Raw genomic sequence first — 13,483 nt, 5'->3', positions numbered from 1 at the left:
AAATTAGGAAGCAAGTGTTTTGTTTAGTGCTTTGGGTTAGATTTGACTTGGTTCCTCCCTGCTCTTCTCCTCTTGTCTGATTTTCTGGTCTTCCTGTCTATTTGTCAGTGTGTGGCTGACGATGTGGCTTGACTACCTGTGGCAGCTCAATTGAGCACACCTGCATCTCATTCCATATCATCAACTGCCCCCTGGCCTTTTCTCCACTCTAGTATCAGACTATTCCATGCATTTGGCACAGACACAGGGATGCTCCTGCTTCTCCAGTGATTCAGTTGAATATTCTACTTCCAGTGACTGGAATTTCTATTTCTATTTCCTGATTACTTGTACTCTCCTGTGTAGATTCTCCTGTGTGCTTTGCTACCTTGTCATTTTTCACCTGTGGTCCAGCGTTCCATTGCTTAGCCTTGCATGAAAAACAAGCAAAGAAAAAAAAATTGAGTAGAATAAGGGAGGCTATAGCATGAATTTATGTTTTGGTTTCTGTTTTCTATTAATTTATGTGCGTTTTCCTTTGCTATGTTTCCTGTGCCACTGTTTGTATCTGTTTGTCTATTTGTAGGTTTCATGTCCCTTTGTAGCTACTTCCTGTTTGGTTTGAAATTGTCTGTCTTCGTGTGTCGCTTGTGTTTTTACTTCTGTTCTTTATCTCGTTCCACCTGTATCCTGTCTCCTGAATCGTTTCTGAGTGTTTAGTCTTTTTTTCCCCCCTCTGTCTTAGTCAGTCCGTCCTGTTTACCCTGACAGTGAGCTTTTCCTAATGTTTGAGGAGCCACAAAACATGAGCTTGATCATGCACGTTCTCGTCACGATGGGGCAGCTTTGATGCTGCACAAACTGAAGCACTGGCTCAAACGGGATCAGCGTGCTGCATAGCCATCAGTTTGTCCCTTAGCAGAGGGTGACCTTCAGACAGCTCAGGGGTTTAAATGGACTACACAAGTTGAGGCAACAGGAAGGCTTGAGGTGTAGGTGCTCTTGGTCCAAAAATTTCTCTAGTACAGCAAGCATTGCCTGCAGGGAGATGAATAAATCCTAGGCCTGTGACATGGCACCACTGGAAATCACAATTGCTTATATGTATATGTATATACAGTGCCTTGTGAAAGTATTCGGCCACCTTGAACTTTTCAACCTTTCGCCACATTTCAGGCTTCAAACATAAAGATATAAAATTGTAATTTTTGTCAAGAATCAACAACAATTGGGACACAATCGTGAAGTGGAATGAAATTTATTGGATATTTTATACTTTTTTAACAAATAAAAAACTGAAAAGTGGGGCTTGCAATATTATTCGGCCCCTTTACTTTCATTGCCGCAAACTCACTCCAGAAGTTCAGTGAGGATCTCTGAATGATCAAGTGTTGTCCTAAATGACTGATGATGATAAATAGAATCCACCTGTGTGTAATCAAGTCTCCGTATAAATGCACCTGCCCTGTGATAATCTCAGGGTTCTGTTTAAAGTGCAGAGAGCATCATGAAGACCAAGGAACACACCAGGCAGGTCCGAGATACTGTTGTGGAGAAGTTTAAAGCCGGATTTGGATACAAAAAAGATTTTCCAAGCTTTAAACATCTCAAGGAGCAGTGTGCAAGCAATCATATTGAAATGGAAGGAGTATCAGACCACTGCAAATCTACCAAGACCCGGCCGTCCCTCTAAACTTTCACCTGGAACAAGGAGAAGACTGATCAGAGATGCAGCCAAGAGGCCCATGATCACTCTGGATGAACTGCAGAGATCTACAGCTGAGGTGGGAGAGTCTGTCCATAGGACAACAATCAGTCGTACACTGCACAAATCTGGCCTTTATGGAAGAGTGGTAAGAAGAAAGCCATTTCTCAAAGATATCCATAAAAAGTCTGGTTTGAAGTTTGCCACAAGCCACCTGGGAGACACACCAAACATGTGGAAGAAGGTGCTCTGGTCAGATGAAACCAAAATCGGACTTTTTGGCCACAATGCAAAACGATATGTTTGGCGTAAAAGCAACACAGCTCATCACCCTGAACACACCATCCCCACTGTCAAACATGGTGGTGGCAGCCTCATGGTTTGGGCCTGCTTTTCTTCAGCAGGGACAGGGAAGATGGTTAAAATTGATGGGAAGATGAACAGAGCCAAATACAGGACCATTCTGGAAGAAAACCTGTTGGAGTCTGCAAAAGACCTGAGACTGGGACGGAGATTTATCTTCCAACAGGACAATGATCCAAAACATAAAGCCAAATCTACAACAGAATGGTTCACAAATGAACGTATCCAGGTGTTTCAGAATTTCAGTCTCTGGATGTGCAAAACTGATAGAGACATACCCCAAGCGACTTGCAGCTGTAATTGCAGCAAAAGGTGGCGCTACAAAGTATTAATGCAAGGGGGCCGAATAATATTGCACACCCCACTTTTCAGGTTTTTATTTATTAAAAAAGTTTAAAATATCCAATAAATTTCGTTCCACTTCACGATTGTGTCCCACTTGTTGTTGATTCTTGACAAAAAATTACAATTTTACATCTTTATGTTTGAAGCCTGAAATGTGGTGAAAGGTTGAAAAGTTCAAGGGGGCCGAATACTTTCACAAGGCACTGTATATGTATATATATATATATATATATATATATATATATATATACATATATATCAGGGGTGTCAAACTCATTTTAGCTCAGGGTCACATTGAGGAAAATCTATTCTCAAATGGGCCAGACTGGTAAAATCATGGTATATAACGTAAAAACAACAACTTCAGATTGTTTTCTTTGTTTTAATACTGTCCAAAATGGGACAAACACAACATCACCATTAATAATAAAACACTTCAAGTTTTTTTTTTGAAAATTCTGAGGATAAAGAACATACAAACACACAATGCCTCAGTGATTCACAGAACCAGAACAGTATCACAGACCACAGAACTATATGAAGGTGTCTCATTCAGCACTTTAAGTGGGGTTGCATTGTTTATTTGGTTCCTGATGTCTGGCATCTTTTAGCTTTCACCAGTGCATCAATATCAGGCGTCACATTTTGGGTGACAGCCAACTTCAGGATGTGATTCAAGTGGCTGTGTGTGAGCCTTGAGCGCAGCTTGGTTTTATTAATGCTCATTACAGAGAAGACCTGCTCACAAATATATGAGGTTCCAAACATGGACAACAGCTTTGCAACAAGGGCTGTCAAGTTGGGATAACCTGGCAAGAGGTTCTGATAAAATGTGACCAAGCCAGCTGCAGCAAATTTGCCCTTCACATCTGAATCACACTGCAAGTCAATTATTTCAAGTTGGATGTTGACAGGCAGATCAGAGGGATTCACGGTGAATGGCGAGCAAAAAACTTTGAAGTCTTTCTCCAGTTCACAAAAAATCTGAAAACGTTGCTCAAACTCCCATAACAGTCCCGCGATTTCATCTTTGAACCGCTTCATGTCGGTGACACGTTGGGTCGCGCACACGTTTCAGACGGGGGAAGTGAGCTGCATCACCACCAGCGAGTTGCGTCTCCCACAGTGACAGCTTCAACTTGAAAGCGCGTATGCTGTCATAATACTGTGTGACAACTTTGTTGCGCTCTTGCAGCTGTTTGTTCAAGGTATTCAGGTGCTCGGTAACATCCACCATAAATGCAAGGTCCTGCATCCATTCTCCGGAATGAAATTCTAACACCGACTTGCCCTTTTCTTCCATAAACTGCTAGATTTCTTCTCGTAAGTCATAGAAACGCCTCAGCACAGCACCTCGGCTTAACCACCTTACCTCAGTGTGGTATGGCAAGCAATAGATGTGGTCTTTCTCTCTGAGAAGGCTGTCAAACTGACAGTGATTCAGGCTTCTGAATCGGATGAAATTCACCGTTTGGATGACCACCTTCATGACGTTATCCATGTTAAGTGACTTGCAACACAGAGCCTCCTGGTGCAAAATACAGTGAAAAGTCCAAAAATCGCGTCCTTCGTTTGCAGATCGCACTTTCTCTCTGAACTTTGTCACAACACCTGCTTTTTTACCGATCATTGAGGGAGCGCCATCCATAGCCAGGCTGACAGCATGCGACCAGTCCACTCCGATCCTGTCCAGGGCGCCGACGAGTGCAGAGAAAATATCAGCGGCTGTCGTTGTATCTGACATTGGCACCATCTCCACGAACTCTTCGGTGATGGTCAATGTGTAATGAACCCCACGGATGAAAATGGCCAGTTGTGCAACATCTGTAGTGTCCGTGCTTTCATCAATTGCAACTGAAAAGGCAATAAATTCGCCCTCACTAAATGGTTTTGAAGCCACTGCGATTTCATTAGCAATGAGGTAGCTCGCTTTCACCGCAGCGTCACTGATGTCTCGGCTGTGAGTAAAAACAGACTGCTGTTTTCTCAGACCTGACAACAGTTCATCCAGTTTCTCTTTTCTCCGCTGCCCTTGAAAGTTGTCATATTTGTCGGCATGAAAACTCACGTAGTGGCGACGAAGATTATATTCTTTCAGCAATACAACATGCTGCGAACACACCAAACATACTGCTTTCCCATTCATTTCCGTGAAAAAATAGGAGGATGACCATTTTTCTTGGAACACTCTGCACTCTGCGTCCACTTTTCTCTTTTTTGATAGCGACATATTGGGGCAATGTGGGTGACAAAGCATATAATGCTAAAAGTAGAAGCTGTAATAAATATCGTGGGCAAAGCACAGTAGCTCATCCGGATTGGCTGCGCTTGCTTGACCGACTTGCTCTGCCCTGGTACAAACAGTTTGCTTGCCTAACTCAATTGCTATCGCCATCTAGTGGACACAGTTAGAACAGCAGTTTATTGAAAAATTGCAGCTCATTTTTAGACTTTACATAATCATCCCTCGGGCCGGATTAAACCCGTTTGCACCCCCGCGACCCTTAGGCGGTGTATCGATGATGGATATATATATATATATATATATATATATATATGTGTATGTATGTATGTATGTATGTATGGTAGCGGACACGCTTAGTCTTTGGAATTCCAGAGGAGACGCTAAATCAGATAAGGAACATTTTCTTTTAGGATGGGTGTCGCGAACGAGCGGGTTGGACCCGAGCAGAGAGCCACACTACCAAGGCTGGCTGGAATGAAAGTGTTTTATTGTAGGGGGTGAAATAGTGGCTCGGTGGGGGGAAAACCAGGGTGCAGGAGCGGAGGGGTCCAGGCAGGGACAGAAGGGGTCCAGGCAGGAACGGGGGTCCAGGCAGGAATGGGGGTCCAGGCGGGGAAAACCGGTGATGACTTGGTTGGGGAGAGCCGGAGGGGAAGGAGGATGGCGGGGATCCCGGACAGCTGATCTAGGTGAGGAGCAGGAGAAAGCAATGTAAGAAAAGGCAAACTTAAACAGATCTTAACAGAGGGCTAGAGAGTGAACTGACTGAGGTGTCTTGGTTCAACAATCTGGCAGGGAGTGGAAGGATGAGGCCGGTTCTTATTGCAGGGGTGATTAATCAGCGTGATGTCCCTCAGCTGTCCGGGAGTCGTGGAGGTGGTTGATTGCCTGAGTGGAGTCAGCTGGGAAGGTAGACTCCACTCAGGCACCGAGCTGTAGGGGGAGAGACAGGGCAGAGGAGCAGATGGGAGACAGGCAAGACAGACAGGGCAGAGGAGCGGATGGGAGACAGGCAAGACAGACAGGGCAGAGGAGCGGATGGGAGACAGGCAAGACAGACAGGGCAGGGGAACAGGAGAGGGAGAGGAAACAGATGGGGGAAAAGGGGTATTTGGGATGTCAGGTGGGGAGGAGGGAGCCCTGACAATGGGGGTCTAAAACCCACATCAAACTGTCAACTCGGACACTGGACAGGTCCAGAATTCTCTCCTCTCCCAACAGAAAAGCTCCATTTGATTTAATTTTCACACACAAAATTAAACAAACAATTTGCATTTCTTACATTAAAAATGTGAAGGAAGGTTGCCAAAAAATCCTCAAGGGGTTTGAAAGAAGACAACCTCCAAAAAAAATAAAAAAAATAAAAACCTTCTCAGGTAGACCATTATATAGATACATAAAAATGTGACAAATAACATGCCAACAGTTCATAAAATTATACACAGGGTAAATATTACCTCATTAAAACATACTGACCAAAGACAAACCAGGTGTTAGTAGGATATCCCATATGGAAAATTACTCTTTTTCAAAAGCAGTGCTTTCAAAGCTGCTTTAAATTTGGTTTGTGAAAGGACTCTGACCCAGGTTGGTAACTGATTCCATATTTTGGATCCTCTGTATGGAATACTAAATACAGACAGATTTATACAAGCAAAATGAGCTCTAATAAGTGTGCTGCTACGAGTTGGATAATAATGAAATTCGTTATTAAAATGATAAATAGAATTTAGATGTTGAGGTAGTAGTTTGTTTACAGAACTATAAACAAACTGACCAATTTGGAAATTATTGACTTGGTAGACACTCAGAACACCTGCTTTAGCAAACAGGGGCTGAGATGGATGTCTGCGATCTACACGAAATATTATTCTCAAAATTCGTTTCTGGAGACGATAAATAGGCTGAAGTTTAGTTTCATGGGTACTTGCCCAAGATATATTACAGTAATTTATATGTGGATATACCATTGCATAATATAGCATTGTTGCCACTCTTGAATTAATGAGGTAGCGGATTTTTCCCAGTATTCCGACAGCTTTGGCGATTTTTGAAGTAAGAAAACTCAGATGTGGTTTCCAGCTAAGGGATTCATCAACTATAACTCCAAGAAAACGAGCAGAGGAAACATTCTGGATGGGTATATTATCAATTTGAATTTTCAAAGAAGATTTAAAAGTATTGGGCTGTATTCCAAAAAATATAAAGTTAGTTTTTTTAATATTGAGTGACAATTTATTTGACATGAACCAAGAAGATAACTTGTCAAGTTCTTCATTCATTACTTGTATTAATGCCATTAAGGTGAATTACAGCAGGACATCTGTGATTCTTGCCTCACAACCCCCAGTTTCTGTCTGAGAACTGGGTTACATGTATTTTGTGACAGTCTGCTGCTGAAGGAGCTGCTTAAAGACCCCACAGCATCATGCTGAGGGATTGTCTCCATGATGAATGTGAGCTTTGCCAATATCTCTGCTCACCCACCTCCTCTATGGAGTCCAGGGAACAGTCCAGGACAAAACCAGCCTTCCTGACCAGTCTGTTCAGTCTCTTCCGCTCCCCAGCAGAGCACTGCATAGAAAATAGCAGACACTACCACAGAGTCATAAAATGTCCTGAGCAGAGTTCTGCACACTCCAAAGGACCTCAGTCTCCTCAGCAGGTGGAGAGGACTTTGGCCCTTCTTGTACAGAACCTCTGTGTTGTGTGACCAGTCCAGTTTATTGTTGAGGTAAACACGCAGGTATTTGTAAGAGTCCACCATCTCAATGTCCAAACCCTGGATGTTCACCGGTGCAGTCTGAGGTGTCCTCCTCCTGCGGAAGTCAGTGGTCATCTCCTTCATCTTACCGGCATTGAGCTTCAGATGGTTTCGCTCACACCAGTCAACAAAGTCAGAGATGACTGTCTTGTACTCCCGCTTGTTCCTCTCAGATACACACCCGACAATGGCTGTATCATCAGAGAACTTCTGGAGGTGACAGCTCCCAGAGTTATAATGGAAGTCTGACGTGTACAGGGTGAAGAGAAAGGGAGAGAGCACTGTCCCCTGTAGGGCCCCCATGCTGCTGACTACCACATCAGACACACAGTCCTGAAGCCTCACGTGCTGTGGTCTGTTGGTGAGGTAGTCGATGGTCAATGCAGCCAGGTGACAGTCTACTCCCGCTCCTTCGAGCTCCACCCTGAGCAGAGAAGGCTGGATTGTGCTGAAAGCACTGGACAAGTCAAGGAACATGACCCTCACAGTGCTACCGGTGTTCTCCAGGTTGTTAGAGCATGTTTATTATTTTGCTATAGAGGAATCACTCTGGATCATTGAAGACTCAAAAATAAAACGTTTGTTCAAGAATATTTAGTAGCATTGGATGATCAGAATGTATGCATACAGGCTCTCACTTGATCTAGCAAACAGCAGTTGTCTAGTCTACGGAGAATTTCTGCAATCAACCGTCACAAGGAAAACACTAATGCAGAGTTTACAGAGGTTTAAATCTGACAATGGACTTCTATCTGATTGATCTAAGTTACAGCACATTCATCAGGTGTCTTCAGTCTTTGTCCAAGCCAGTTAATCTTCACGTTGTTTCGAGGGGCCTGCTGTTTGCACGTGTCAGCTCTTAAGGTTACGAAATAACTCAGGCATAACCTCTTGCCTTGGGAGTTTCCTTGTATGTGTGCTCAAACTTTGAGTTCTATTTATTTTATTTCTTGGATTTAATTATTTAATTAAATATTTATTTAACTATTTGATCACTGACTAGGGCAGACCCATTTAGCTTATTGTTTTATAGAATTCTTCTTGTTCTATCTTTTAGTTACTATTTAAGACATTCAATTTGGCTTGTTTTAGGTGTGGTATATCAATGTAAAATATTATATTTTAGTTTCCATGTTTCTTTGGTCTCCTTTTAAGATATCTTTCAGGTTGGTGCTTTAATGTATCTGTTATGACTTTTAACCTGGTTGTTTCAGAGCGTACATGATTGCTACTTTTAGATATGTCCTCTACTGCATCCTCACTTCTTCCATGGAATGGCCACTGCTGTTTTGCCATATCAGATTGTGAGCAATGACAGATAAAGCCGTGGGGTACGTCTAATCTTAAACACTCGTTGAGCAACATCTCCTGCAGCCTGTATGCAGAGGATCAATGCTGAAAGAAGCACATTATATGCACACTAGTATTTGCTTTGCATGGTTAACATAAATTTATTATAAGCAACAGTGCATTAATACAATTATGATTATGACTGCATAATAAGGTTAGTTGTGATTAAATTAGAATAAATGCTGATTACATGAGTTATGATTAAATTTAATTCATAGTTGGTTAAATAAGATATTATTAAATGTGATCAAATATTCCCAAAAAGGTGAGTCAGCGATCTGTGCAGCAGGTAGACGACTGCATCATCCACTCCAGTGTTTGGCTGGATAAGCGAACTGCAGTGGATCCAGATGTGGGCTCACGTGGGGACCGAGGTTCCTGAGGACTATCCTCTCCATGGTCTTCATCAGATGAGAAGTGAGGGCCACAGGTCTGAAGTGGTTAGGATCCCTGGGGTTCCTGGTCTTTGAGACAGGAACCAGGCAGGAAGTCTTCCATAACACAGGAACCCTTGCCAGACTCAGGTCCAGGTTAAAGATGTGCAGCAGCACCTGCTTGAGTTGATCTGCACAGTCTCTAATGGGGTCTGGAGCTGAATCCATCAGGACCTGCGGCCTTTCTGGTCTTGATCTTTTTTAAGCTCACTTCTCACCTGATCAGGTCTTATGGAGAGGCCCCGGGGTGGTGGAGGAGGGTGGCAGGAGGAGGAGTGATGGTGGTGGTGAGGAGTGAGAGGAAGAGGGGTGGTGGGGTTGTATGTAGAGTCCGGAAGTGGTGGGGGATGGGGAGAGGGGGAGGGGTGGTGAAGGTGTTGGTGATAGAGAGCTGAGGTGTGAAGAAGGAGCTGGCTGGTTGGTGCTTTGATGAGAGAGGGGAGGAGTGGGAGCAGAGTCAAACCTGTTAAAGAACAGATTCAGGTCATTGGCCCACTCCCGATATCCTACTGCAGCTCCCCTTTCATGGTCTCTGCTGTAACCAGAGATGGATCTCAGGTCTCTCCAGACCTCCCTTGTGTTTTTTTCCTGCAGGTGAGATTCCATCTTGGTCCTGTAGCTGGCCTTGTCTGCCTTTATCTTCTTCTTTATCCCCTTCTACACCCTCCTCAGCTCCTCTTTGTCCCCAGATCCAAAAACCCTCCTCTTCTCCTTCAGTTCTGGGGTCACCCAGGGTTTGTTGTTAGAGAAACACTGTACTTTCCTGGTCAGTACGATGTTCTCTACACAGAAGTTGATGTAGTCCGTAACACAGTCTGTCATTGAGTTGATATCCTCCCCGTGTGGAGTACACAACACATCCCAGTCTGGGGTCTGTCTTGCAGGCCTTTTCAGACCACTTCTTCACATACCTTAAGGTGGGGGGTTGTTTCTTCACCATAGGTATGTAAATGGGATGCAGTCTCACCAGGTTGTGATCACGTACTGGGTAAAAATGGGGACAGTGGCAGTAAGCGATGTATGATTAAAGTCACCTGAGATGATAATAAGAGATTGGGTGTGTGATGTTTGCAGCTGGGACACTTCACTGTGGATGAGTTCACAGGCTGCAGCCGCATCAGCTCAGGAAGAAATGTACCCAGTAATAGCTATTACATGTGAATATTCCCGGGCTAGATAGAACAGATGCAGACTGACCGTCAGTAGTTCTACATCCTTAGTGCAGAGCCGCTGTTTAACGCTAATGTGCCCGGCATTACACCATCTCTCATTCACATACATTGCGAGGGCCCCACCCTTTCTTTTACCACTCTCTCTCACGATCCGGTCCGCTCTGACTAGATGGAATCCATCCAGAGTTAAAAGTGAGTCCGGAGTGAGTTCGTTCAACTATGACTTCGTCATGAGGCTGCACTCCCTATATTCCCACTGCAGCCTGGTCAGCGCCATCAGCTCTTCCATCTTGTTCTGGAGAGACCTCACATTTCCCATTATTACAGATGAGACAGACGGTTTGTAGCGTCTCCTCTTTTCCCGATGCTTCACTCCTGCCTGGCATCCTTTCCTCCTCCTGCAGAGCTCCGCTGGGATGTCCGGTGTCTCCCACAACGGCGGCCTGGCCTTGCTCAGCGCCAACAACTGTTCCCGACTGTAAACAATGCCGTGGCTGAACGGGTCAGCAGATGTAAACTTAAGAGTTCCGAAATCAGTAGTAAACATCCATCCATTCTCTATACACCGCTTTAGCCTCACTAGGGTCGCGGGGGTGCTGGAACCTATCCCAGCTGACTTGGGTGAAGGCAGGGGACACCCTGGACAGGTCGCTAGTCTGTCGCAGGGCTACATATACAGACAAACAATCACACTCACATTCACACCTACGGGCAATTTAAAATAATCAATTAACCTTAGCATATTTTTGGACTGTGGGAGGAAGCCAGAGTACCCAGAGAAAACCCACGCATGCACAGGGAGTAGGGGGAATGTAGGGGAAATGCAATTTGTACATCCATGTTTGCCCTGTACAAATGCGGCACACCTACTTGACGAAAAAAACTAAAAAAAAAAAAAAGCGAAGAAAACTACAAAAATAACTAAAAAGATGTAAAGTTCTCAGGAGCTGCTGTAACTCGCTGCCACTCTCACGGTGCCATCTTGAAAAAAATATCATCTGAATCGTCAGTCATCTGAATGAGATGTAGCATTATGGCAGGAGACCAAGGAGAAACCCACTGCTGACACAGACATAAAAAAGCCACACTGGAGTTTGCAAAAAAGTACCTGTGTAAGCCTCAATCCTTCTGGGAGAATGATTTATGGACAGATGAGATTAAGGTAGTGTTGTGACGTGAGCATTATTAAGTTAATCTTATCAGAATAAGAGCAAGAGCTATGCTCCCACCAGGGACCAATGTTCCGTATGTTGCATTTATTTTGAAGGAGATTTCTGCCCTGACGGACACTTCCGCCCCTGGCGTTGTTGTTATGTTTCATAGACATATATAGGTAGACGCCTCATAGGCTGTCGAGAGACGTGCTTACAGCGCCACCATCTTGGACCGGGGCCAGCCGAGGCAGCGGTGCACAGAAATCTATGGAGGAGAGAGGTACTGCTGAATCTAAAAGTGGAATTATTCGCCGAATTTTGAACCGATTGCCAAACTGTTTGATTTTTAGAAACGTCACACGTGTAGCTACTATACAAGGTGCTTGGATATTTTTTTACAATGCTGGTTTTGCCACTCAACACTTAGATGCCGGACTTCTGTTCAGCCTATGGATGCTCTAATGAGTGCTGTAAGGAGACAAGAGCATGTGGGATTACTTTTCACATGTAAGATGTATGTAAGGAATAATATATTGTCAGCAGGTTGTCATAGCTAGAGTGAAATAAACGCCGAGAAGACGGATAGAACCCCATCACCTCCGTGTCTGGCTTTCCGTGTCTGACTTCTACTACCCATGATCTAACCAGCTCTCTACATCATCCTGTGTATTACCAACACGGTCTCACGGGGATTCGTGAAACTGTTACGTAAATTTTTTGTTTCTTTTTCGTGCGCACCAACACGATTTCGTCATGTTTTTCGTGCCGCTCACCACGAAATGTTTTTCGTGTTGCTCACAACGAAACCCGCTGTGGTAATCACAGCTGAAAGTGGTTTATACCAGCGGATTCATGACGATCTAAGCTGTCCATCGGCGTATACTGCTTGTGTGATCGCGTTTGCGGCCGCCGGCCGCCGGACATTCTTGAAATTCCTATGCAAATTGGTAAGTGTACCACCGGGTTATGGTTAGGGTTATGGTTAGGGTTATGGTTAGGGACGATGTCATGCAAAATATAGCGTTGGATTCGCCATGGTTTTACATTAAAAATATAATACACACATTCGTTTGAAATACGTTCTGGGTGGCACGAAAAGTCCGCCGTTTAAAATACATTGGTGCGCATTTCGTGGTGAGCGGCACGAAAAACATGACGAAATCGTGTTGGTGCGCACGAAACCGAAACTAAAACTTACGTGACAGTTTCACGAATCCTCGTGAGATCGGGCTGGTATTACTCAGCTGCTTACCTGTGAAATAACTAATCTGAGACAATTTTTTTGTTTAAAATTCGATGTTATGAATCTAGCGTTCCTAGCAACTTATTGCAGTAATTGGTGGGTTAGAATACAGCATCTGATTGATCTAATAATAGCCCTGATTTATGATGGAACTATTTTTGTTGTAGACAATTCTTTATATCTAGCTACTTTTCTCACATGTTTAAGCTTTCCCAAAGAACGTGATTTATACAAGTGATATAATAGTAATAATAACAGTAATAATAATGATAAAAATAATAGTAATAATAGCAGTAATAATAGTAATAATTGATATAATATTAAGAGTAGTAATAATAATAATTATTATTATTAACAGTAGTAATAATAGCAGTATCTATCTATATATCTAAGGTAAAACCAGCACTGTAAAAAAATATCCGAGCACCTTGTATAGTAGCTACACGTGTGACGTTTCTAAAAATCAAACAGTTGGCAATCGGTTCAAAATTCGGCGAATAATTCCACTTTTAGATTCAGCAATACCTCTCTCCTCCATAGATTTCTATGCACCGCTGCCTCGGCTGGCCCTGGTCCAAGGTGGCGGCGCTGCAGGCACATCGCTCGAGTGGGCAGCCGCAGTCAATGAGGCGTCTACGTATATATGTCTATGGTTATGTTTGACCTCCAGCCGACAGAGGTGTTAACAGACTAGCTCTGGTTGGAATGCTAAGCTTGCCAGTGTTTATA

The 13,483-nt window shown here is 43.7% G+C and overlaps 2 protein-coding genes across 2 annotated transcripts in view; one reads left to right on the top strand and one right to left on the bottom strand.

Annotated features, from left to right (window-relative positions):
• Positions 1-13,483, top strand: part of nbr1b (NBR1 autophagy cargo receptor b) — a 609,335-nt gene that overhangs the window by 420,738 nt on the left and 175,114 nt on the right. The window lies entirely within an intron of this gene.
• Positions 2,685-11,737, bottom strand: LOC127531608 (general transcription factor II-I repeat domain-containing protein 2-like). Its single transcript, XM_051941318.1, has 2 exons — positions 5,404-11,737; positions 2,685-5,322 (listed from the first exon to the last, which is right to left on the bottom strand). Exon 2 carries the CDS (start codon positions 4,647-4,649, stop codon positions 3,702-3,704), a length of 948 nt encoding a protein of 315 aa, XP_051797278.1. The 5' UTR covers positions 4,650-5,322; positions 5,404-11,737; the 3' UTR covers positions 2,685-3,701.

This window comes from Acanthochromis polyacanthus, chromosome 21 (genome assembly GCF_021347895.1).
Source record: "Acanthochromis polyacanthus isolate Apoly-LR-REF ecotype Palm Island chromosome 21, KAUST_Apoly_ChrSc, whole genome shotgun sequence".
NCBI lineage: Eukaryota > Metazoa > Chordata > Actinopteri > Pomacentridae > Acanthochromis > Acanthochromis polyacanthus.
This window is presented reverse-complemented; position numbering and strand designations above follow the sequence as displayed.

What these genes read in the sequence shown, in the direction of transcription:
- LOC127531608 (XM_051941318.1), bottom strand. Translation starts at nt 4,649, where the DNA reads ATGCTTTGTCACCCACATTGCCCCAATATGTCGCTATCAAAAAAGAGA.